Source organism: Neolamprologus multifasciatus, chromosome 18 (genome assembly GCF_963576455.1).
Source record: "Neolamprologus multifasciatus chromosome 18, fNeoMul1.2, whole genome shotgun sequence".
Classification (NCBI taxonomy): domain Eukaryota; kingdom Metazoa; phylum Chordata; class Actinopteri; order Cichliformes; family Cichlidae; genus Neolamprologus; species Neolamprologus multifasciatus.
In genome coordinates this window covers 13,072,360-13,100,199 of record NC_140456.1, presented here as the reverse complement: position 1 = coordinate 13,100,199, position 27,840 = coordinate 13,072,360, and the positions used below count along the sequence as shown (strand labels likewise).

General features: G+C 40.0%; 1 protein-coding gene across 1 annotated transcript; it reads right to left on the bottom strand.

Moving 5' to 3' along the window:
• Positions 1-7,274: 7,274 nt before the first annotated feature.
• Positions 7,275-27,680, bottom strand: slc71a1-2 (solute carrier family 71 member 1-2). Its single transcript, XM_085140373.1, has 12 exons — positions 27,415-27,680; positions 24,522-24,617; positions 20,681-20,743; positions 18,655-18,782; positions 18,406-18,520; positions 18,101-18,319; positions 15,465-15,578; positions 14,503-14,574; positions 13,546-13,658; positions 11,721-11,818; positions 10,462-10,619; positions 7,275-10,353 (listed from the first exon to the last, which is right to left on the bottom strand). The coding sequence occupies exons 1-12, from the start codon at positions 27,499-27,501 to the stop codon at positions 10,141-10,143; spliced, it is 1,476 nt and encodes a 491-aa protein (XP_084996499.1). The 5' UTR covers positions 27,502-27,680; the 3' UTR covers positions 7,275-10,140.
• Between the last annotated feature and the right edge of the window lie 160 nt (positions 27,681-27,840).

Below are 27,840 nucleotides of genomic sequence, written 5' to 3'. Positions count from 1 at the left end.
CACATGATTTGAATGCTGCTGCTGGGGACCAAAATGTTTGTTTTTGTGCCCCAAGCATTCTGACAGGCTCCTTAATCATGACCTCTGTTGTCATGTCAGTATACTGACAGTGGGTCAGTGTACCTGAAACTCTTTCAGGTTGACAGTGGGACAAGGTGGGAAACAGTCTTTTAACAGGGCGGAGTTTAGACCCAAATAGACTTTAAGAACTGATATCTGATTGAGGATTGATGCTAACACATAAAGGAGAAGAATACTAATATGTTGCAGCAACAACTGCAATCAAAGGTTTGCAATAATTGGCACAAAGTCTTTCACATCACTGTGGATGATTTTAGCCCTCTCTTTGTTTTATTTAAGCCACATTGGATAGTTTTCAATCATAAACTGTTTAAGGTCATGTCAAAGAATCTGATTTAAGTCCAAAATCTGACCGGACACTTCCAAAAACTTCATTTAATGTAATTTTAATTTCATTAGGGGGGACTTGATGGTGTATTTTGGATCACTGTCCACCTCAAACTGTGTAATCTTGAGCTTCAGGGCACCAGCTAATAACTCCTTCAGGATTTTTGGTAAAGAGCAGAATTCACAGTTCCTCAATTATAACAAGCTGTCTTGGTTCTGGAGCAGCAAAGCCGCCCAGGACCATCACACCACCACCACCCTGTTTCAGTGTGTATGGCTTTCTTTTAATGAAACGCTGTGTTAGTCTTATGCCAGATGTGACGAGACTCAAGCCTTCAAAAAGGTTCAGCTTCTGTGTCATCAGTCCACAGAATATTTTCCCAGAACTCTTTTGGATCATCAGGATGTTTTTCTGGTAAATGTGAGACGAGCCTTTGTGTTCTTTTTCGGTCAGCAGTGTTTTTCGTGCTTTTCTCCTTGAAACTCTCCTATAGATGACATTTTTGCCCAGTCTCGTTCTTATTGTTGAACTCTGACCTTAACTGAGACAAGTGAGGCCTGCAGTTCTTTAGATGTTGTTCTGGCTTCTTTTCCGACCTCCTGCACGAGTCGTCCATGCGCTCTTGGAGTACTTTTGGTGTGCTGGTCACTCCTCGGAAGGTTCTCTACAGTTCCAAGTTTTCTCCATGTGCGCTTATGGACTCTCATTGTGGTTCATTGGAGTCCCAAAATCTTAGAAATGGTTTTGCAACCCTTTCCAGACTGAGAAATGTCAATGACTTTATTTCTCATCTGTTATTGAGGGTTTTTTTTTTTTTTTAGACAAAGCCAAAAATATAAAGTGTGATTCATTTTTTTTCCAAGTTATAAGAAAATCCTCTGATCTGACATCTTAAAGAAAAAAAAATGCATGATGCTGAACCTTTCCAACAAGCCTGCACAAACATTTTCATGGGTTTTCCCTGTGGTTACCTTTCCTTTCTTAGGGTTATGTAAATCTATTAGCTGAGAGTTGTAAACAAGTCTGCTTAAAGTCCATTACTGTGCAAAAATAATCAAACAGGCTAACAGATAGTGACCAAGCAAGTGTCAGCAAGCTTAAAATAATACTGTTCACAAATTAATGGAAGCAAATCGCTGCATTAAAAATTGTGAAAATCTAATTAAAGCACCACTGAGTCCATCAAGATACTGCAATTATTTCACAAAGACACGAGTTTTACTCCAATTTTTTTTTAACAATAATATTTATATAAAAGTAATTTTGCTGAGACTCTTGAACAGTTGCAGGGTGGTAATCCCAACTGTGGCAGGAACTTTTCTTTTTGTGGCATCTTTTAAGGAAACTTCAGCATCCGATATTTACATGCTGGCTGTCGAAAAGCATGGCTTTCACAGGCTTTCATTGTCTGCAAATCAGACACGGAAGACAAAACAATAAGCAAACACGTATTACTGGAAAGGACGGTGAGTTTGGCACATGCTTCAAAAAAGGCTGCTGATTGGGCGTAAGAACAGACACAGGACACAGAACACAATAAGAATCTGAACACTTAATGTTCTCTCTAAGTAATTATCTAAAATAAAAACCACTATGAGAAAAATAAAGCATTTATACACCCAACAAGCACAGATTGGTGTCCCACTTACTACTGGCTCTGTTATGGGATTAAAAAAGGGACTGATTATCTTCACCAGCTAGTTTTTCTGACTGGTGGGGGTTGATCAGATATTTATTTATTATTTGCTAGCTTATTTTTTATTTGCCAGCCACCTGCTGGAGCTTCCTCATTATGCCGGGGTTGCAACATGGGACTAAATCGTACAGTAAACAGTAAACACTTACTACCCTCAGGACTGGACTTCTTTCTGCCTAATTAACCGTTATTGGAACCGACTACAGCCAGCCCAAGTAATTAAAATGTAATTATGTCAGCCCGATGCTGTGTGTGCTTGAACATTTTGTTTTGCTTCCTGTGATGTTTGTAAAGTTGTGACTCCTGCTGTGTCTGTATTTTGTTAATCTGTGTGTCTGATCAGTCATTAAAAGCAAAAAACTGTCCACATCAAATAACTGACATTTAAATTATATTTGTTTATATATATATATTTTTTAAACTTTTGCTCAATTGACTCTTTGAACTAACCTTGGTCTTAATGATAACTGCTAAATATGAATTCATTATTCAGAATTTGACTTTGAAAATACCAGCAGATTAACATAATGCAACTGTTTATGAAAGAAAACACACAAAATATTTTTTACTGTGTGCAGAGTACACTAACAGTAAACAGAAATCCATGTAAAAGTCCAGTAGAAGTATATAATGTATTATTTTAAATTTTTACTCCTCACCCATCATGTGTCTCTGATTCATACAGATGTTAAGCATCTTTGTGCGGAGACTGATTCAAACTCCATATTTATATTCTTGGACTCTGCTAGAGTGACTTTGCATGGATCGCAGTTCAAAATAATCTTTATTTATCTTATATTCATCCCCAGAGCCTTGGAGGAGCCCTCAGTTCATACTCTGTAACAAACTGTTTTAGGTCCTCTGACTTTAAGGCTGCCTTTCTCCTTCTGGCTCCCTCTTAAAGATGTAAACAACAGGTGGGCGGAGCTTCTGTGCTCACAGCAAGGACTATGTGTGTCTGAGACGACCACATCAGTGATGTCCTCTCTCTCTATCACATCATTCAGAGCCAAGTAGAAAAAAAACCTACCAGATGCTAATCGCCTGAAACCTGAAAATCAGTGCAAATAGATAAAGACCGAGAGCAAAATACAAAAGCAACCAGTGAGCAAGCAGTCAGTGACAAAGGCTTTTCCTGCAAAAATTCATTTTAATATAATTAGCGGCAAATCACAGCAACAGTTGCTGCAAGGTACTTTGTATTGTAAAGTCAAGACCATACAACAATACAGAGAACACCCCAACAATCAGACAACGCCCCTATAAGCAAGCACTTGGCGACAGTGGGAAGGAAAAACTCAGTTTCAACAGGAAGAAACCTGCTGCAGAGCCAGGCTCAGGGAGGGGCGGTCACAGAACAACAGAAGAATAAAAAAGAAGAATAAAAATAACGCGTGTATTTATAAACCTCTCAAATTAAAGCTCATAATCTGCATTTCAATCACATCTTGATTCTTTGGCTTAAAATCAACTGCAGTGGCGTAAAGAGGCAAAAGTAGAAAAATTATGTTTTTGTCCAACAAATTATGGAGCTAACTGTAACAGGCCCATTTTAATCACTTTTAGTTGGGGGCTGAAAATGTTCAGCTAAAGATGAAGGCACTTGGTCTAATCGTTTGTTGTGCTGTGGAAAACAGCAGGATGCAATGCAACAGGCATGTGGTTAAAAGCCTCACAGATGCGAAAGCCACCGCTGTGGTACTTTGAGCTGCCACTCACAGCACAGGTGCATTGGTGTGTGCCGTCTCCCTCTCAGTAATGACATAAATCTGTCTGAAATGATCAGCTCACTGCTGAGAGGGATTAAAGTGCTCTTACATAAAAGCTGAAGCTGCACTTTCTGCCACTTTACCTTATTCCAACATATGGTTATATGTAGGTAACACCCTGTTTGAATGTGACAGCAAAAACAACAGGGTCAGGGTTCAGAGTGATAAGGCCGACTCTCTCTCTGAATATCACGTACTTGGGTTCCTTTTTTCAATCCGTGCGATCTGTGCGAGGTGCTGGAGATGCAGTACCGGTGTGGAAAATCCAGTTTAAAGTTAGTAAAGTATATTTTTAAAGTATAGACTTAGAGGAAAAAGTCAGAGCTGTGATGTTAAACCTTGTTTAGGCCCACGCCTATCCCCAAGTTAATCGTCAACCACAAGTGCCAGGAAGTCATGTGAGAACGCATCGGTGGTCTGCTTATAGAACATGGGAAAGGAGTCAGCGAGGGAGAGGTTAGCGAAAACCCCACCTGCTTGACTGGAGGGAACAATAAGGTTCACATATGATTCATCTCAGTGCTCTTCCTAGACGCCAGTGTTCTACACTTTTTCACTGCAGGAAAGCTGCTCCCGTGTGTGAGGACGTCGTAGGACATCCACCAACTCGGTCCGTTTCCCCTTTCCAGGGCGTCCTCGGGGCACACGAGATGTACGACTCCAGAGAAGGATTTCTTCCTTCCGGTGCTTGCAAAGATAATACTTTGATGGGTGCCTCTCTGAGGTTAATGGACACTCACATTTTTAGCAGTGGTGCTGTGGACTGGCCTCCAGCCAAGTGCAGGAGGCCCGTTTTCAAACATGTAAGCGCTCTTTCACTCGTGCACCTTACAGAGGCCTGGAAAGTAAATGCGACATGACAGCTACTCTGCATCACAATGCATTCCAGCAGCTCCTCCAAACAGTCACACGGCCTCGTTTCATCCAAAAACACGAGCGCAAATAAACGACAGGGGAAACACTAGATGGGCTCCTGCACTCACACTTACATCTTGGAAGTCATCTGAGTAGCTTTTGCAAAGCGCTCAGTAAAGTTGCTTGTTAAAACATGCCCAATCCTTTCCCTGCCAGAGAGCTGTTAATCCCGACAAGACTGTGTGGCCCTAATTCTCGGAAAGCTGGAACCTGCTATTTGTTGACTTGCTGAGGCACTACAAGCAGTGGCGGCTGCAAAGTTAAAGCATCTCCTCTTGTTTCTTTTTTAAAACCAAATGTGTTTATGGGATATGTAAAGGAAGCCAAAATCATTGTGCCATGTAACCACAGCAGCACAGTGCTTGTTTCTCACGCTGCACATTTGTTTACTGAAGTATGCGTGTCTGTGATTTACTGAGGACTGATAGAGTCCACACTGTCCTGATAAAGCTGTCGTAACTAAATCAAGCGAAGCTTCCAGTGCTGTTAGAGTGCTCGTCGGGAAACAATGGGCACGGATTATGGTTAAGAGCCTTATTATTATCTCTTTTATCCCAGGTTAAGACCACGTAACACCTGCTGCTCCACTTGGGCACTTTTGCGGACATCATCATATTACTGCTGACACAAGGAAACACTGGAGAGGAACTCTGCACAGACATGCAAAGATTTCTCTTTAAGTGCAAATGTTTCCTTAAGCATAGAGTGGCTGGAAGTTCCCCCAGTTTGTCATCTTTCCAATGCAAGAAAAAAAGTGATGAAAAAACAGTCTTAACGAAACAGCAACATGTCAGCATGTGTGAAGAGTGTGATGACAAGAAGCTGTCACGTGTCAACACTCTCTTAACAATCCCACAGACTTATTATTTTGTAGGACAAAAGTTTTCTGTCACGTACAGTCGTTCATGTCATATCTCCATCAGGAAATGGGCACACTAAGGTCATAAAGGTCTGGACATGGCCAGTACAATACTCGGTTATCACGGTGTGTTTAAATGATGCCCCCAAAGTGTGGTGAAATCATTACATTGATCCACACTTTCATATTGTTTATTCCAAATTCTGATTCCATCCGAATATCAAAGCGTAAATCGAGACTTATCAGACCAGGAAGTGTTTTTCCAATTATTTATTGTCCAACTTTGGTGAGCTCATGGCACTGGGTGTGGTCTTCTGCTGCTGTAGCCCTTTCTTCCTCCAAGATGCACTTTGAGTGTACTTTGAGTGTAACCAGTGATTGTGTTTTCTTCCCATCAGACCAAGGGATTTATCCACTAGATAGTATCTCTTTTTCATACCCTTCAATGTAAACCCGAGAGACTTTTAACATGGGAAAATTCCAGCAGATCAGCCCATCTGATACCACCAACCACATTCAAAGTCGCTTAAAATGACCTGTTTTTCCCTGTTCTGATGGCCTGTTTGAACTTCAGCAGTCTACGTCAACTTGCTATCATTGATTGGCCAAGTAAATGTTTGCATCAATAAGCAATTAAACAGGTGTGCCTAACAGAATGTATGTCTAAGTAATGCCTGTGACCAAAAAGGTCAATTTCAGACAGGTTAATGGGAGTACACATCGTGAGATATGGCAGGCAGCGCTGGCTGTACTTCCATCAACTCTAACCACCTGTTGTTCAAACCTACTGTTTAAATCTAGAACCAATCAGAAGAAAGCTGGGGTAGTTAGGCTGGCTTTATGGAAGAATTAATGAATCTAATAATTCTCCTTTCGAACAATTTTATCCACAAGAGCTTTTCAAAAGAAAACAGTAATTACAAATACTACAAGTAAGGCTTCAAACAGGAAACATTGCTTTATATTATGCAAATACTCATTAATCACATTAAGATTTGAGCATTGACCCAGTAAAACTTCGTCATTCACACAGTAATTCAACAAAATGATGGGCAAGTTATTAGCTGCTAATTGTAAGACATTAAATTCCCCTACATTGCATTAATAACAAAAATAAATTATTCTGGCCACTTTATCACATTCTTTTATTTTGGATTAATATCACATTTTTTTTGACATCCCCCGCTTTGCATTCACTGTTATTCAGGGAGAAGACTCTAAAGTTTCTGCCAAATGTAACTACCGCCTCCATGTGGATTTAATTACAAATCCACCACCCATAAATAAGCTCAGGTCAATGCATGACTATATACACTATGTAGGTGGAGGAGGCATTAGTGGTACCATTAAGCTTCAAAGGGCAGGTTTACTAAACCAACAGCCAGCAAACTCAGAGCATTACATTACAAAACAGGGAGGGGGCAGTAATAAAACAGCAAATAAAGCCCAACAGGAATGCTACTAATTTATAGTGAGATTCACTGGGATTTAGCAGCCGTTAACTATTGGATCATCGCCTTAAACGAAACGACCAAATATTTATCGCTGCTCAGACTCTCACTCACTGCCACATTAACACGATTTCACCTGTGTTACCCACCCAGAAAACAGAGGCAACCTGAAACGTTTCATTGTACAATAAACCTTTAATAAATAGTTTATCATTAGTTTCCCATATTTACATTAATAACCACCATTTTACTTACTTAGGTTGCCATACTCATTTCTTGGCTAATTTTAGGCACACAAAGAGGGGGGGTTCAGGCCACAAACCACATTGTACTAAAAACAGGAGTGGCTAGCAGGTAATTCTGGAGAAATATATAGTAATTATAATAATAATTGCACCATACAACCAAATTGACCAAGAGGTGGCCATCTCCTTGAGGAATAAATATATACATTTTTCTCTAGGTACAGGTGATTTTTGTACATTTACAGTCGTCTGCTTGGAGGCTGTAGGTGTGCACGTGGGTGGTGGTGGGGGGCTGGTGCAGAATCTTACCAATTTATGCAGGATCTGATTTTCTGTTTTTCAATTACATGATTTAAAAAAAAAAAAAAAAAAAAAAAAGGAATAATGGCCTCCTGTGTAGTAACAACCCCTCTTAAATGACAAAAAACCCTTGAGGGTATTGTGTGGTCAACATGTTCAGTTTCATTCGAAACATTCGGAGAAATCTGGGAAAAAATATGAGCTTAACAAACCATGGTGAAATGCTTATTATTAAATGAAGACCGAGGCTGGAAAAAAAAAATCCAAAACAAACATAACAAAAGGGACAGAAGGACATTTGATAATTTCCCATCCAATTTTGACAATTAATCCTAAAAAATGACTGAAGTTTTAAAAAGCTATTAAAAAAAATAGCATTAAAACTTAAATCTTCAGTCAAAGAAATGAAGACAAGAGAAAATAAAAAGAACAATAACACTCAAATCACACAAGTGTACATTCACACACACACACACAGTACAAAAGAAAAAAGCAAATCAAGAAGATATGGCACTAAATACGTGTTCATACAGATGTTAAACAGCATGAAACCAGTTGTTAGCTACGAGAGGCATTCACAAATCAAAGTTACAATGTGGAAAGGTGGCGACGTAGTATGTGAACGAAGGGAACGCATTGTTCCTGATCCAAATGACCGAAAAAAGAAAAAAAACCACACAAGCACCTCACAGGCATACCAGGTACAGACAGCGCCACCTGTTGACAGGGGAAAATAAAACATAAAAATAAAAACGTGGCAGCAGCGGTTCAGACCTGCAGAACAACCCAGAGACATCTGCAGGCATTGGCGATAATAAAAATTCAGGGCTTACACTTTTAAGTGGATTTTCTTCTTCTTTTCTTTTTTCAAACTAATGAAATCTGGGATGACTGCAGATTTCTCAATACTCTCCACATCGACACAACCTCCAGATTTTACTTTGCTTCACTGTTTGAGGATGACATCAACATTTTCAGCCATCTAATCCACTACTGCTATTTGTTTCTGCCTCTTAGGTGGCGCAGGCTGGCATCTGCAGAGCTTCTACATAAGTTGGCAGACACGTCTGTGAGGTGCTTCATGTCAGACATTTGGAGAAGCGTGGCCTGCCTCTTTGAGTGTACACATGTCAGGTTAAACGTCAGGGACTATATGACACAGTTATGATTCTTATCCACCACTTTACGCCACACTGATTAGCCTTTGTATTTACTACTGCAGCAGCGTGGCTGATATTCTGCTGAACCTAATGATATCAATTCAAACAGTCAGTGCCGACACCGACATCCTGATAGCAATGCTCCAGCTCCAAATGGTCCAGAGGCTTTTTAAAAATAAAACCGTGTCTCTGTAAGCCTCAACTTGATGGTGATAAACGTCAGGAAACAAAGTAACAGGAAGGGCATGAATACAAAGGAATAAAAAGTGTGTAACGGCTCCGATGGGAGCAATAGCACAAGATTACAGAGCCTTCTCAGACCTCGGTCTTCATACAGGTTACGTAATGTCTCCATATATATCTTAAGTGACTTCAAGGCAACATTTGTTTCTTGAATAAAAACTTGAAGCACAACTAGCCTTCAGTTTGAACAGAGAAAAATATACAACCCAAACTGTACTACTAATCTAGAGAATGGCAAGTAAACATTGAAAAAACATTTTGAGCTAATAAAGTGGTCTCTTCTAGTCATCTCTCTGTAAGAAATTTGATATTTGAACAAAACCTGGTCCTAAGAAAGCTTTTTGTATCTGAACTGGTTGCCAACCCTGACTGCAATTAGGCAGCGCCTCTCCAATACTGGTTTGCAGGCTCCTTTCACAGGTTTAACAGCTGCTGCGCTCCCACAGAAGAACAACTAGAAGAAGAAGAACTATGTTTCCTTCTGGGATGCCTAAACAGAGCTGTAGTCATAAAGACAAGCATCAGAACAGAAGTTAGCTTGTGAAAGGGCGTTCGTTACGCTCTTCTCGGACAAACGAAGGTGCCACTTGGCTAACTAAAGAGGAATAATCAAGAGTCACACAGGTATTTAGTAACGTATCAGAGATATATCCCCACTCGCACTTTAAACCAAAGTCACTTCAGTTTTGTTTCGCGCCAGGAGGGGGACAAGCTGTTGTGTGCTCCACTGTTACAACTTCAGACAAACCAAAGATTGGAGTCCAGCTCAGCCACACACACACACACACACACACACACACACACACACACAGTCTTCCACTGCAGCCCTGATAATGCTCGACACACTTTCTTCACACAGGGTCTTTAGAAAGTCCTCACAATAACCCAGCTATTAGAAAGAAAAGGGCTGCTAAGGAAGGAGCGCCCAACTTTGTGCTGTGGACAGCAAAACAGACAAACATCTCTTTGCGGCACTCGAGTGTGACATGTGCCTGAGGTGTGTGTGTGTCCTTGTGATAAATTATGTGTATCTGTCCATGTGTGCAGGGCATTTTGAGGTGGAGCGAGGGAGTCTGCCCCCCCTGAGCTGAGGTTATACGCTGCTGTCCTCCAGCAGCGGCTCCTTGCCCTCTGCCCCGCTGCCTTGCGGGCTGTGGGAGTGACTCTGTGCCCCGTTGCTGTGCTTCTTGTAGGAGCCAGGCCTCATACCGGGACCAGTGTGCTCCGGGATGAACAGCGCCACCAGCAGAGACAGCAGCACTGAGCATGCACCAAAGAGGAAGGGAGGACCTGGGATGATGGCACTCTAAGAAGGAGAAGACAACACTTTGGTCATTATGGAGCACATGAATAAGGAAATTCTGTATACACGTCCTTGCAGATGGCTTTAATGTCATCTCTGATTCAAGCTCACCTCGTCAGTGGGGTTGGCCATGTTCAGTTTGGCACCTTTCTCAGAGCCGTCCGTGTCGGTCAGCTCCACGTGGAATAAGTAGAAGACGAAGCCATAAAGAGCAGGACCCAAACCGTTACAGAGGCCTCGAATTCCAGTGATCATGCCCTGAACAACACCTGAACAAGATGCATATGGAAAAACCTTCAGTAGATCCCCCCACAAAAAATCGGAAAGTGAAACACACAACATTGAATCAATAACATTTAAATGGACACAAGGTTCTGAACGGGTTATCTAATGCATTAAAACCACTGACAGATGAAGGGAATTATGTTGATCATTTATTACAATGATATGTTCTCTCCTGGCCCTTGAAAAATATCAACCGCCGATCTATATACTGTAGACGAGCCACTATGTGGAGCATAGCTACCCCTCTAATAACACAAGTACACAGCTGCTCCCTTATTCACAAGGGGTTGCCACAGAGGGCTGCAAGTTTGATTTGGCCGACTTTCCACACCGGATGCCCTTCCTGATACGACTCCAACAGGATTTGTATCTCCTCCTGGGATTGTACTGGAGGATCAGTACTGGTGATAAACTGGGCCTCCAGCTGCATCTGAGCAGTTTACAGTGTCCAGGACCTCAGGTGAGGAAGAAGATCAGGGTCATGATTGTTTTTTTGTTTTTTTCCCCCCCACAACAGTCACAGGGTTGAGCTCTACTGTATCGCCATGTGGCAGAACATCCTGTGGAAACAACCCGGACTGTGGTGGGCCGAGGCAGCAGTTTCAGGCCATAATAATACATTGCTTTGCTCAACACTTGCCTTGATCCCCACACCTTCTCAAAAATGAGAAGCGAGTTGAAAGGTCACCACTTTTGACAGTACACACATTAACTTAAGTGCAAGTGGTCAGAACAGCATTCCCACAGAGATCTAAAACTGGTCTTTTCCTGTAACCTTCGATCATACTTAATATTTAATCTTTATTTTTAAGTTTATCTGGCAAAGTTTTCATTGTTTTCACATGTCACCAGTCTGTAATAAAGAGACAACTATTCATGCTCATATTCACATCTACGACCAATACAGAATCACCAATTAACCTAAAATAGATGTGTTTGCACTGTGGGAGGAAGCTGAGTGCCCACAGAGAACCCACACAGACACGGGAAAACATGCAGACTTCAGGAAAGGCCACAGTTGGCCGACATTTGGCAACAGGCATGTTTTTGTGCATCTTTGACCCCTGTTCCGATGACACTCTCACCTTGCTGGTCAGGGTCCGCATTACGGGACACAATGGCGCTGATGGCGGGAAATGTGATGCTGGACATGGCAGCAACGGCTCCAGCTGCCCACATCATCCTACAGTCACCAAACACAACACAAAGATTTTACTTGCCTAATACTTCAAGGAATAAATTGTGAAATATGCACATCTGATGACAAAGCTAGTTTTAGATGAAGCTGCACTTCCTGTTTTATTTGAAAATCTAAACTTCAACAGTGTGTCAACGTGCATTTCATCAGAATGTGATTTCTATCCTAATTTTAAAGGCAGATTTTTTACCCTTCTGTGAGCAACATGATGATTCTCCCCTTAATATATGACACAGCCAGTCTAACCTTTCTTTAACCCAATTTAAAGAGTATTGACCAAAGCTCAGAGGAGCAGCAGAGAGACATGCTGAATGTTTTCTTTCAGAATCAATAGATATTATAGTCGCCCGTCTTCTCCTTCAGGCCAAAACAACAAGAGAAACTGAAGCTGCTATGACCACACTTGAAGAGAAATGAAACAGAGCGTGATCAATGTGTCGGGGTGGTCGTTTATCGAGTTCTTCATATCAGCAGGTTTAAAGCAAGTAAAGCTTGAAATATTATTTTTCATTCATCTGACTTAAAATAAATCGATTAATTGTTTTTAAAGAGACTGAGAGTCAAGTGCAAGTTTGATAGGGTTAAATATCTACACTTTTGTTTTAACTTCTCACAATCAATCATTTATGTGTTTAAAAGAGTCACATAAAAAAATATTACATCTTATGTTAAATTCTAATAGTAGGATAAGGTAAGCCTCTGCTTCCCTCTAGTGGTCTCTCAGGGTAGTGAAATAGGAGTGCCAATAGATAATTAGCTGTAGTACAAAGTTGTTTTTTTCTAATTTATCTGCAAAAATAAAAGCTTTTAGTATTAATGGAGAAACAGTCCTGATATGCAGATGCTGGTTTTAACGATACTAAATGTAATTGTGCTGATTGATGAGTAAATAATAGTGTTTCTGATGATTTCTTATTATTTTAAAGTTAAATAAAGACATAAATGTTGTTAAGTTGTCTCAGACATTGAATACTTTTTTTTTTTTTTTTTTAATTTTTTAACGTTTTTAACCCTGAAGGATTAGAATCATTGTCACAAAAAGGGCAGGAAATGATTTGTCAAGATAAACTTCCTTCCCCAATTCTTTGAAATCATAGGCACAACAGTTATTGTATTTCATTTTGTGTTGAAGGGGTACGCCAGGTATTTGCATGTTTTCAGATTGTGGCTGTTTTATAGTCCAACTGTCTGTGTTAGAAAATTAAAAAATGACCACGCCCAACAACTGAGGCAACTGTGTTTACGAGTTATAAAGAAATTCAACCCACATGGATTTATTACAAAGGGGCTATAAGTATGCTTTTAATACTATGAAGTTGGACATTTTAGCACTGGAGTCTACGGGAACCGACTGGCGTTTGTAGCAAGCATTAGGTGGCCACTAGAGGAGCCGCAGTGCTTTTGCACTCAGGCGTTGGCTTCATTTCTTTAACTCTCCTCCGTCGCATTTGTAGCCCTGCTGTTCTGCACACAATCAGCATTACAGCGGCTGGATGGTGTTACAACATTTAACCGCAGTCACCAGAGAAACCATGCTACACTTCTCAACCCGGGCTCCATGAATACACACATTACACATGAAGGAAGTGAAAACAGAAATATGAAATACAACTACACGTTCTAATTTTCAACCAGTAGGATCTTGGTGACCTCAAGTTCTGCTGATGCGAATAAATGAAGAAATGTGAGTGTTTGCATTAGGAAATACTAACCAGGGCTGAGATCCAAAGCCATACCAGGCCAGCTGGAGGATCTGAAAGCCGAGGCCAAGCAGGATTGTGTTCTTATTTCCTATAGAGCGCATCAGGATCCCCAACACAACCGTCTAAGGGAACACAAAACATAAAGACCCAAATTATACCAGGCACTGATCAACAACAATCAAAACCCACATTAAACTTAAACAGCTTCTCATCCAAGTCCTGAAACGCAGCTGAAATAATTATGCATGAATTCAAATGACAGAAAATTTTTGTTTTGTCTTCTTTTACATAACACTCCCCCATGTTTTTCTTGACGGCACAGCTTTAAAAGTAATGTAGGGAGCAAATTTTATGCCTGCAGCATGCTGTACAGACAATGTGGGTCCACAGAGTCACCATGTCAACCAACAAAAAAAAAAAAAAAAAAAGTGTCAGAGACCCCAAAAATGATGTTTTAACAACTCTAACCAAATGGCTTTTAATGCCTAACCCATCTATGATTTCAACTTGGGTCTCAGGAGTAAAATCATCATTGCCACAACAAATGCCTCCAACCCCCAAATGAGGTATTTTTTTGTGTGGAAAAGATTAATTTGGTGGACATCGACAGCAAAATGAGACCGCAGACGGATTGTGTTCAGCAACATGAAAATAATGCTGGAAAACTTGTGTTCGGGAACACAAATCAACAAAATAGAGACTATAAGAGATAGAAAGAATAGTAAGACAGCGCTGCATTAAAATAAAAGCATAAATGAGAGAAAAAGAAATCTGATCAAAATAGACCAATGAAAGTGGGGCAACATGATCCAAAAGCCAGTCTATAAAGTTTACAAAGACAGCATTTTGACTGAGAAAATAAATCAGCCAGTAAAAAACAAAAAAAAAAAACCAAAACACCATCATGCTTAATGGAAGTAAAGTAGAATGATTGATTCAGATGTAAATTTAAATAAACAGGAATACCTGAGCTAATATTGAGAGGATTCCCACAACAGCAATGAAGGCAGCCACTGTCTCTGAGGAGAAGCCTATGACCTGAGGGTGAGAGAGAGCGCTGAGCTATTGCAGGTTAGGACATGAACATTAGAGCACAGATCTTAACATAAAACCTTCACTTGTGTGCACATTGGAAGAACAGGGTTTGGTTGGAGTCTTCAGTAACACAGGCTGTCTACTACTTTTTCCTCAGAGAAAATGCGTTCTTTACATTCCTGTTGTATTTATGCTAAGTACACCAGGAATGCTCCCTTTTTTTTCCATCAATGCAGACAGCAGAGAGGGGACAAGGGGTGTGGTAGCCCTGGTGCCCCAAAACGACAGCGTCGCTTCTTCCCCCCACAAAATGAGCCTGCGTGTGAAGGACCTGCCTAACTGGTTCACCCGTCACCATTTACACAAACTAAACAATCCCCCACTCGAAACTTTCAGTTAAACAGAAACAATCCCACAGCTGCACCCGTATGCTCCTGCAGCATAATGAATGAAGCCGTCCACTTATTGCTGTTAGGGTGTAAAGCAATGATTTTCCTGTGATAGCATTTTGTGGAGAAACCTAATGAATCTGCTCTAGTTTTCCAGAAACGTTAGGCTCAGCAAACCTGTTCGGCCAGTCTTGGAGCAGTGGAAGTGGAAGTGTGTGGTCAGCAGGTTTCCCATGTCCCTGAGCTTTTCAGCCTTTAATTACCCAAAATGTAAAATAATAAATTTTATTGTCCTCAATAAAAAAAACAAAACACCCCCCCCCCCCGCAGTATACTAGTATTTTACATTTTTATAGCATCTCCTTTATGCTCCAGTAATGCCATTTTTATTTAGCAGCTCAGTCCCATCAAGTGTGTGTGCTGTGTCTAAATTTTGCTTCGGTGTATATTTCAGGCATTTGTGGTCTTTCTGGAAATGTGTGAGGAAGAAAGTTTGGCGTTCACCTGTCTGAGATAGAGGAAGAAGCTGGAGTACTGGCCGGCCTCAGGGAGGTAGGAGAGGAACACTGTGATACAGATGAGGAGCACCGTAGAGTCCTGGCCCACTTTACGCAGAGACTGACCAAGAGAGCAACAAGAAGAGTTAACATGAGCAAGAATTCAAAACAGGAGTGGTCTGACATGCTCGCTTAATCAAATATACTTTTTTATTAAGCCATAAGCTGCAAAGGCACCTCTGTTGTCCAGCGTGCTGCCATAATGAATATTTAAGCTGTGAGGGCGATAAGGGTGAAGTGTTCAAATTAAAGCTTTACTTTCACATGTGCTACATATATATGCTAACATAACTTTATCTTAATCTGCAAACCATCAGCAACAATGATAATGACTCTAATAAAAGGACTTTTTGAAGACGCTGTGTGAAAATGAGAGAAGTCCATAATCTGTACATTTACACAGATTGTTCTGTTAAACAGAGGAAATGTATTCCTTCTGTTCTTAATGGACATCGAAATATTTCATCTGAACATGTTTTCACTGGAAAACTCTCAAGAGATGGGAAGAAAAACTCCACAGCGCAGTACCTTAGAGCAAAAACAAAGTTTGCATTCAGTTTGACACTTTGCAAGTTTTTGCTGGTGGGAATGAGGTTCTAGGAATAATTGGACAGATTTGCATTAAAATGCTAACAGACATGCAGCTTGACCAGCGGTTATTGGACTGTACTGACTAAAGTCAGAGTGTCTTTTTAGCATTGTGAAAAAGCTCAAAATTGGACATCCACATTGTATTTTCACAAATACATATTGAACTGAGAAAAGTAAAACTGGGAGACGTCACCTAGATGTTAAAGAAAATATCACAAGCTAATCGAGATCCAGATAATCCTCTTGGATCCAGGGATGCAGCTCATGCATGTTGTCAATGCTGGAATTATCAGCCTTGGTATGAAACCTCAGACTGCTCTTGTTTACTACAAATTCCTCCCAGTGTTATGTGTTCACAGCAGCTCAGCAAAGTACTTACAGAGTAAATTTGATACTGAAAAGATTAAGTTTGGAAGAGACATGATTCCAATAATCCAGACTTCGAAAGTATCAAGGAATACATAACGCCACAACAGTGGATTTAAGCTTTCATAACTACACTGTGAAGTAATGCTTTAAATTAGAGCTGGGCGATATATCGAGTTTTTAAAAAATATCGATATATTTTTATACGAGATATAAGATGTGACAATATCCTTTATATCGATATAGTCTATGTTACGTTATAACTATACTTTGTGGAGCCGCAAGTTTGCCTCTCTTTCGTCCACTTTTGTCTTTACGCAACATTACTCGGCCTCGCCCCTCCTTCACTGAACACAACTCCCCCTCCTCCCCCATCGCTTCACCTGCAGGAAGCGACAAGATGGACACAGCAAACCTCCGTTAACGAGTTACTGCGCATCGCCCCGTGCGTGGGGCTGGACGCCGTCAACGTGTTAGCTAGCTAACCACGCTAACGAGCTAACACCATGCAGCCCAGAGGCGCTGCACAGCCTAAAATCCTTTCATTTTCTCAAAAGTTGACAGCGCGCCTTATGTATAAATTCTGGTTGTGCTTGATGGCCGCGAACCGATTTTATGTGGAACATGGCGCTCAGCAATCTGTCAAAAATGTTTTAGTACGACTTTGGTAAGCTACGGAGCAGCACCGCTTGATGGATTGTCAGAGCATTACGGCTACCGAGGAGCCCCGCGGAGTGATACGTACTGTGCTTCAACGTAATATTACCCTACTGTGTATAAGGACCATAAATGGCACCTGTTAAGAGACGTGGTTACGACGAGGATTTCAAACTCAATGCTGTCAGTCACACAGTAGAAGTTGGGAACAGAGCAGCTGTGAAATCTGTCTTTGTTACTATGCTCAGCGTCTTTTAGTTTACATTTTGACTGCACAATTGTGAGCTTTTTGTTATGCACAAAAACAACATTGTTTTTTTTTTTTATTTATGGAGCATTATTATTTAATAAATGCTCATAATTTATTTTTGAGTAAATTTTATGTACAGCTATGCTCTATGTTAATAAAAGTGCCTGTGTGACATCTGGGACACAGCTTTGACTAAGAACACTCTTTTTGTTCTTACTTTATGGCTTTAAAAAAAAATATCGAGATATATATCTTATATCGCCGTCCAGGTAAAAAATATCGTGATATAAATTTTGGGTCATATCGCCCAGCCCTACTTTAAATAGTTTAACAACTTCAGGTAAATCATTTGTTTTCTTGTCAGCAGCACCAAGATCTGAGAAGTGCGCAACCAGCAGCTAAATGATTAAATGCATAATTTGGATTTTTAAAAATGATTATTAATGATTCATTAAAAAAATTTTTTGTGCTTTTTGTGTTGTGCTTTGAACGTAAAGGGTAGTTGCTTTTCTCATTATTATTTCAATTAATTTATCACTGGTTATGAATCACAGTGTTAAGTGTTCTTTCAGTTTAAGGCTCTTAGTGTCTCTAAGTGTTCACACAATGTTTTGTGTCTTTCTTTAAGCCAGAGACTAACAGATAATAAATCACACTGCTGTTGTGTTGGCCCAGCCTGTACACTGAAATTTATCAGTAAAGATTACTGTATTACTCACAGCGAAGGGGTCTGCCTGTTCCCAGGAGATGGGCGCTCCCCATGATGCTGGCCTCATCTTCTCCGGCAGCGACTCTGGTACAGCCACCAGGATGAAGCAGATGTCGAGCAGAGCGATGGCTGTGGCCAGGATCACAACTAAGGTGTCACTGTAAGCCTCAGACAAGTAGGCTCCAATGGCTGGGCTGGTAACCAGGCTTGCTGCAAAGGTAGCTGATACCTGAAGGAAAGAGGGAAAGAGGAATGAAATAATTGACAGATTCTTAACTGACACCTTTGAAAGGCTTTTGAAATGTGCCTCCTTACCAAACCATAAGCAGTGCTCCTCTCATGCTCTTGTGTGATGTCTGCCACATAGGCAAAGATCACAGAGAAGGTGACGGCAAAGACACCGGACATCGAGATGACTGCAAAGTACCACCTGAATAAAAGACAAAAGCTTCACCTGTGAGCATACACAACGGCTGAAACTACAGATTGTTTTGGTTAATGTTGATCAGTGACATGCTGGCATTTCAAAGCTTCAGCACTGAGCCGTCAGTATTCTGCACTCACCATGGACTGATCTTCATCAGCGGAATGGGTGCGCAAGTGAAGAAGACTGTTAGCAGCAGGAAGGACTTGCGTCCCCATACGTCTGACAACGCTCCAATTAGCGGAGCACTCAGAAATGATAACAGGCCCTGAAAAGATAGAGGGGAACAGAGGAATAAGATACTGCCGGATGTGTCAGTAATGTTACTAATGGGTAACCTTCACTTTCGTTCAAGAACACGCTGTGAACAAGAATTCAAACTCAGAGTTTCAAAACTGTAAAATAAGTCTCGATGACTGACACTTGTGCAGATAAGTTAGGACGAGTCAGCAAATATTCAAATATGCTGTACTGGATGAGAAATTTTACTACAGAGACTCCAGCTTGGCTCCAAATTGAGTCATTGAATTGTGTCAAAACGTGCCTATCAGCTTTGTTGAGTTGAAGCAGTGAAGCAGCTCCTGAAGCAGTTTAATGTTCCCCAGCAACACTTTTTCCTGCTATTTACAAATTCGCCACTTTGTAAAGAGTCTATTTTTCTTCATTTCTGGAATTACTTGAGGAAACTTCTTTGGATTATTATTAATATAAACATTCATAAGAGAGGGGCAATTAAAGAAATCGATGCTATATTGTTATCTCTTGGGGTATTGTAAATACTGAACAGCAAAGTACTGAATGTTCAAAGTTTTGCTATTAACATGCTGCTGTGACTGATAATAAAATTATATAAAACTTTTTCCAGCTGTCTGTGAGTCATCCTAAGTCCCTACTTACTCCTAATGGAAACTTTAAACCAGAGCAAACAAAATAATAACAGAGCGCTTATAGCTAGCTGGCTGGCATGCTAAATCTAGAATAAATAAAGACTTACAGGCCAACACACGCTGAGAACAGAGACCATCTTTAAAATGCTGTGACCTGTCATAGAGGAACTTTGCTTAGGATTGAATTTAGTAAGCTTTGCAGTTTTGCAAGGAAAAATGATTGGGCCACAATTCTTAAATCCTAGTAACCAAAAATTTGAAATGATTACAAGCATGTCCTTAACCAATCTGTAGATAATCTTAAGCCACATCACCTTTGAAGGAGCTTCATTTATTCTTAGTCCATCTTGGGAACCTGCTACAGTTACTGGACAGCTTGCAGTCATATTTCAACATGGAAATACACTGATGGCAAACATGATGATGGACACTGATTGGGTTTTTACGGGAACTGGCCACTTGGTGCAGTAACAATAATGGAAAGATTTTAATGGGGTCATTTAAGAACCCTGTTTGTTTTTCTCTTTTTTTGGTACTTTTAAATTGGCTTTGGTTTTTATTTCCACTCATATATCACTTTATTGTTTTGCACGGCTGCTGCAGAAGCCTTGAGATATATTGACAGTGATGAAATTAAAGTGAGATTAAAGCCTGCTTTAAAAAAAGAAAAAGAAAAAAAAGAACCATAATTGATTACACTCAATTTAATTTTGTGAGATATAATGTGAAGGACAGATGACCCTTGTGGTGGTTGTAAAATCATTGTGAACTACAAAGTCTTTGTAAAATGGTTACTGCACAAATCTCACTAAACTTGCGTAATGTACACAATGAGCAAAAACAAAAATTCTTCACCTTTGGCTAAGCAATGACATATGAAGGGGAAACTTATCAGCAAACACACACAAAAACCAAAGCATGCTTAAAGACTGAGGATACTCTTTATCTGATTAGTGGCATTAACTGTGCGATTGTTATCATTCCTCAAGTGCCTTCTATATTTGCAGATTTAGAAATCCAATAAATTCACTAGTACTTTTTCTTGATACGAACACTGATAAGATGATTAAAGGGTGTTTCTCCCATTTCCTTATTTATTTCAAAACAAAACCCTCTGGTGCAATAATTCTGATGTAACACAGTCATAGACGTCTGAGCATTTTCCAACAGCTTTGAACATCACACAACCAATCAGAAGGAAGGACAAGAACTAGCTGTCTTATAGTGAGACACATAAATCGGACCAGTTATTGTATTGTCTTGTTGTGCTGTCTCTTACCTTCACACCATGAATGAGCCCATTCATCAGGAATGTGTGCTGGGGGAATGTCTGGTGTAATACCTGCAGAGCAAACACATATAAAAGTAAATTAAACCACTTTATTAACACTGAATTCAGCCTGCAGAATTATGGCAAGAAACATGATCACAATTATTTAGGGGAACACTGCAAATTTTATTATTTAATAAGATTACTCATTAACACACAGATGGATATTTAAAAACAAAACAAAACCCCAACAACCAACCAAGGCACAGATTTAAAACAAACAAGCAAAAAAAAAAAAAAAAAAAAAAGCCAAAACGTATTTTTCCATGATACCACAAACCGTTGTCTCCCTGCTACACTGGTTACAGCAGATGTAGTTTTACAAATTGCTGTCACATATAATTCTGTAACATTAATTTTTCTGCTTGCCATTTCATTCAATAAAAAGTTTTGATGCAGATCTTCAAGAAGGGCCATTTGAAATATTTTATTTCTTTTTTACTATGAATGCTGTAAATGTCCATTTAGAAAAGGGATCATTTTGAAAGGTCCTAATTTCATGTTTTGTTATTGTGCTGGAAAAAATCCTCCACAAAAGGTCAAGAGCTGCTGATAGGGGGAGGAAAACCAAACAAAAAACCCAGCCACCGCAAAAACGTCTGCACTACAACGTCCTTTCCTGTCAACAGTGCAATCTTGTTTGATATAAAAGGTTAACCCGGGCAGAATGAAAGAACCATCTGGGCAGTCGCCCTTGGAAAATGCTTGGATAAGGGCACACTTGGTTGATTGGATGAACAATGTAGCTGCTTTGCATGTTTAAAACAAACAGAAAAAAGATCCCAGAGACTTCATTGTCACTGAAAAAGGTTAAAACTTGCACAAAAAAGGAGGGAAAAAAAGACTAAAGAGTTTGGCACCTGGCTTTTTCCCCTCCTTTTTTTGTTTATTTATTTTTTAATGGCTTATTACAACATGATTCAATGCTCACATTGAATCACACAAAAGACAAACTTGTCTTCCCATCCACCTGTGAGCACTAAACACAATCGAACTGCAAATGCGCAAAGATCATAAAGGCTCCAGACAACATGCTCCCGGTGGTCCCTAGTAAATCTGAGTTTTCCTTTCCACAACAACTAACCCGAACATGTTGGCGTGCCAACATTTTATGTTGGGAAGATAAACTCACAGGCTCATTTGTTTGAGCAGTCAAATGACCTGCAAAGTTTACTAAACTAATAAAGCTTCCAGGGTTGGTAAGCCCTATGCTGACTACAGTACAGTGTATTTTTCTTTAGTTTTTGTTTAGAATTAATTTCAAATGTGTGTTTTTAAGTTTCACTTTTAGTAACCACGATGGGTTAGACTCCTTGAGTTTAGTTTTTATTGGTCAGAAATGTTGAGTTTCACTTCAGTTTTTGTTAGTTTCACAATCACTGTTTGTTGTACTAACAGAAATTTTACAAACCAAATGGCCAAATGTCATAAAACACTGCCATCTCAATAAATTCAAAGGCATCTCAGGTTGATGCTGCTGATATATTAAAAAGAATTTGTCAGTTGAATCTAAACTAAACTTTTAATTTATTTTGGTTAACCTAAACATAATATTGTCTTAGTTTTTACATTTTTCATTGTTCATTTATATTCCAGCTAACTAAAATGACATCAACTACTTGTTTGGTTTAATTTTAGTTAACTATAAATAACCTTTGTCCTCGGTGTTATCATCTCCGGAGTGGAGTGGTTAGAGACTGATCAACAAAATGATTATTTCTGTTTTATAGCATATTTGTTTCACTCTGCTCTGTTAAGAGTAAATGTTTACCAATTTGCTAAAAACCAAGAAGCTGCAAATAAAGCTGAAAAAAGTGGGAACTGTCAGTCTCAAGTGTTCAATATTTTTGACATTAAAGGTTTGCTGAAACACTTTTCTGTAAAAAATAAATAAAATAAATATTATTGTACAGCATAAAGATAATCTGTGTATTTATTATTATTCTTGACTTAATGAGGAAGCAACACTCTTTAGATTAAGAAATTCTTTTGCAGGGACTTAAAGGGCTTAACAAAATTAGTAGACTCCACCCAGTGTAATGGTCGAATATAATAATTCTTGTTATCCATGAATTTTTGAATTTTTTAAACAACAACAAAAAGAGAAATGGCAAATTATAGTCATTGACTTGCATTCCTGAAATCTGTTAATTTCTAAATTCTCAGAGAAATCTGGTTTTCTAGCTCAAATCTGAGTGTAAAGACACAACTTCAGTTGAGTTAATTTAGTCATTTTCAGTTTTAAACAAGTTTCTGACTTATTTCTCTCTGGCATTTAATTTACGACAGATGATCTAACAAATTTGTTAAGGACTGTACCTAGCGTGTCTTTTGATGGCAGGAAAAATCCACTATTTTTTTCTGCAAGTCCGAGAGTAACCCTGTTAAATAAACATGATCTCAGTATTAACCAAATTAAATGCAATTCTGATTTTTGCCATAGTCAAGCAGCTTTATTAGTGGGTGCAGAACAGAAACAGGCATTCAGATAGATGAAATTCACAGGTTTAAAGTCCACGGCAGATATGGTTCATTGACACTGGCGCAGGAACAAGCAGTTTAGGACACGATGAGCACAACTGGGACAACAACAGGATCTGATTATTGTTGGGGGTACTGAGGGAAAGCTGATGGCAAAGCTAAGAATCCCCTGTTTTCCTCTGGGAGTCAGTTACCCAACACACACACTCTGAATGCTCTGTGAAGACTGTTGCTGCTGGATACTAATGAAGCAGTGCACTCACTGGGAGCAGTGAAGCAGTGGCTCTCATCTTCAGGCGTCCTCTGATTAGTCTAAAATGCAAATCCTGCCTCTGTCCAGGGATTGTGAAGGCAACAGCCCTCCCAATCCACCCCACCCATCCAACCAGTAATTAATGCTAAACAGTTACACATACAACAAGCTCCTCAAACAGGAGACTGCTGTGAAGCCCGCGTTGCGTAAGCCTGTCTGCTTTACATCATGTGGCTCACAGATGTTTACTCATCATTTGTTTGAGATACCAGTTTCTCCTCACAGACATTTACACGAGAAGGAAAAGGAATGTGCACAAAAAAAAAAAAACCCAGGGAGAAACCAGAAAGGAAAGAATTCAGTAAATGCCGAGTTTGGCTGAAATGTGAAAAGGCAGGGTGAGAAGAATGAAAACTATTAACACACAATCTCCCGTTGGCGTGGTGTTGTTGCAGCCCTATGCTTCACCAGGAGTCTACAGGCTTGATGAACACACAATCCCTGCTGGTATCAAATACAGTACTTCATTAGTCTCAGTCATCTTAGCCCCTTATTTATTTAAAGAGATATGAAATTGTGCAAAATACTTCTTGATTGAGACGTTTTAGAGAGAAGTTCCTCTAAATGACGCTGTTCAAACTGTCTGAGTCAAATACTTGGAACCACCCCACCCCATGCTGCTGTGTGGTGCAGCGAGGTGATTGTATGGTGTGGTTTTCCGGGCTGACGGCACCAACCAGCGACCCCCTGATAAGCCTTTTAGACAAAGAACTAGTGCTCAGACAATACAACACTTTGGTGGCCTTTTCATATTTTTCAGTTCATTAGCTGCTGGCAAAACATCTGCCAATGCACATTCACAAAAATCAAAACCACGCCACCCAGGGTCTTGCTCAATCGATTGGAGATTCAATTATTCATAGACACCAATGGTCTGAGAAATGCCACTCGCTGGCTGGGGTTTTAAAGGAGGAAAGGTGGGTGTGTTAGACTATAAACAGTTATGTCGGTATACATAACAGAGTGTGTATGTGCATGCGTACACTCTAGGCTTACCGTGAGCATCGGGGTAGTGAGTAGACCCCATGCAAAAAACTCCAGGAAGATGACCACCACGGCATGGTAAACACTGGGCTCCCCGATTCCCTGGGGCTGAATGGAGACAAACACAGACATACAGGTAGAAAGGCGGTTAGATGACAAGCAACAGAGACCGTAACATGCATTTAAGTGCCTGTTTGTGGGAAGACATTAACAAATCAAACCTAGAGCTGGAATCTGCTAAATGATACAGACTCCACATCGCCTGATTCTGTGGAACAACCCACACATAGGTACAAGAGTGAAATTCACTCCATACCCTGTATTTGAATAAATGTCCAAATTACGGGATTTTTTCTTTTTGACTTGACAGATACACTGCTAAATAATCATATTTCATATGCTTTTTCTGCATAAAACGACTACATTTACTCAACTAGACAATGATTAGGAGATTAACATGCACATAAATTATGTGAAAACTATAAATAAAATAGACTGAAGGACACTTACTAAATGTTTCTTTTGTATTTTAGCCTGCAGATAAGTAAATGCCTTACAGATAACCTCAGATTGCTTCTACTTAAACTAGCATTTGTTTTCACTAGCAATAGCCAAGTTATGAGCAATATTTTGTTACCAACACACTTCTCTAAACGCACTTTACAACAGGAAGTTGCAGTAAATGATGCAGCATCCAAATCTAAATTGCACAAGCTGACATGAGCAAAAGAAGCACAGCGGTTACATTAATGCATTACATACTTACAACATTAAGACACATCTATACTGCTTTGCTCTCATTATGAATTGCACTAAGTCCAAGACAATGACCAGAATGTAAATCAAGAGGATTCGTTTTTACCAAGAGATGCGAGGTTTGTCTGGAGCCTAGTAAATAGGTTATGACATTCTCGCAAAGTAAAAATCTCCAGAATCGTTTTCTTTGAAGTGGAGTTTCATTTCCTGAAGCTTAAAATTGATTTTTCATTATCAAACAGACAAAAATACAAGAAATGAACAATTAAGGCAACTCTTAGTAATATTCAAACCAATCATGTTAACCACCCAAAATTCCATTGTAAACCAGGGGAAAACCCAAGTTTACTCAATCATAATTTACTAAATTCATAAAAAATTAAATTATACAGTTTGATTTAACAGATGACATAGTACAACAGTTAGTATTTTAGCTTACTGGGTCACTCTTAAAATAAAGGCCTAGATCTGTAATGAGTAACACGCAAATAGAAATCCCCTTTGCCTTTTATAAAAACCACACCGTGGGGAGGAAGTCACTATATTCCAGCTCAATTTAATCTTTGCAAAGGTGAAGATGTTGCATGATGCCGTGTATGTGGACACTGAGAACAAAGTATGGCAGGAAACAACTTTGTGTGATAATTGTAGAAACTATAAAATACGCCAGCCTAAACCGAAAGACTCTCTTGTGCGGTTTGTAATTTCCCAGCATACCACACTAGCCTGCAGGCCTGACAGGGGCGTAAATCAAATAAACTCCCACCCTTTTTGCTCCATCACAACTGTATCCCTGGGATGCCTGCTTCTCTGAGAAAATGAAGAACAACATCTAACTGTGTCACTGAATGGATGCAGCAACTTCTCCATTTAAATGACACCCTACCTCGCATTCAGAGCTTAATGCACTGCCATTGACTAGGGAGTCTAATGCTATCATTCACTCCTGCTCAATGTTCATAAATGAAATCTTAATAGCTGAGTGGTCAGAACCAGTCACAGCCACAGTAAAGACTGATTACAAACATGGAGCCTGAGTGGAAAAGAGCCCCATCAAGTAAGGTGATCATCTGAAGTGGTTCTCCTCATTATGATCACAATTGTTAGTCTTCATATGGATTTTCAGTATGTTTGGCATTACTGTCCCACTGATTACGTAACCGGTACAGATGCCTCACTGAGTTTATAACAGCTCCACCATACTCACACTCCCAGCAGCCTAATTTAGGAGAATCACCACCATCTACAGTCAACAGTCAAAACAAATTTAAATGAATCCCCTATATAATCCCTTGTATGGGAGTTGCCCTTTAGTCAAGGAAACTTTATACAAATATCCAAAATAAAAAAATGTCACAACATTACAGCTTTACAGGTGTCAATAAACCAGAGACAGGAGAAAAAACATGGCAATAGGGCCTGACTCACCAAACTCTGGACAGCTAACGTACACTTATCCTACCTTACATCAGATCGGGATTGGCTCTAAATCCGGAAGCTAATACCAATGTTTTTAGTTGTCCGATGTTGTGTTCTGCTTGTTTTTAACCAACATGACAAACCCCATGTTTAAATATACTGCCCTCACCTACTTATAAGATTAACTAAGTAACTGCACATTAGCTTTGTACCGCATACAGCACCTTAAAACTACCCAGATGTAACTATTCAGCTAGTAAGGGCAAATAAAAAATAAGCCCAATTAAACACATATGCTTGTAAGCTAACGTTGAGCTAGTCCCAGCTGGTGCTTTTAGTGCCACATAATTTATAGAAACGTGAGTTCCTATTAGCATTAACGTAGAGTGAAAAAGCTAAAAGTAAAGGTAACTGAATGTCTGCGGTATCAATAAAAGAAACAGAGCTAACAACGGTATCAACGACCTACCGTTACCTGAGCTGACGTGTTAACAAGCAGCTAACGCAGGCCGCTAATACTGGAAATGCTAGCCCACAGCTAGCAGTGTTACCCCTCCCAACACCCAGCCTCCGTTAACGGTCAACGTTGCCCGCTACCACCGACAGCCGCAACAAAAGCTGCATTACCTCGCGTATTTTCACGAAATAAACACACCAGTACAGGCGGCCGAGAGCCCGTTTAACTCAATGGCAGGCTAACTTACGGGAGATAAATAAATATTTAACTCACACTTCCTCCATCTTTTATTATAATTTTCTTTGCAAGAAGAATGCTGCGGTTCAGCCGCTTCTTCTTCTTCTTCTCCCCCGTCATCATTAACTTATGTCCATTCTTGGGGTCAGAGGGTCATCGTTGCGCCAATCAAAACCAAAAAAACCCACTAATTTCGCCTCCTGGGCTCATCGCACTTCGGGCAAATCGGCTCCAGGAGGCAGCTAGCAGCGAGCTAACTATTTTGTGATCTCTCCTCCCCACCTCACCTCAGCCTGGCTTCCTGTACTAGACGTCAACCCACCCCTTCTGGCACAGTGACGTCCAGCGATTGGCTGTCTAATACAAGGGCGAAGCAGAACAGGGCGTTGGATTGGCTTAGATGATGTCAACGCTATCGATTCTCACACGGTGATTTGTGAGCATCACATCGCGGGTAACAAA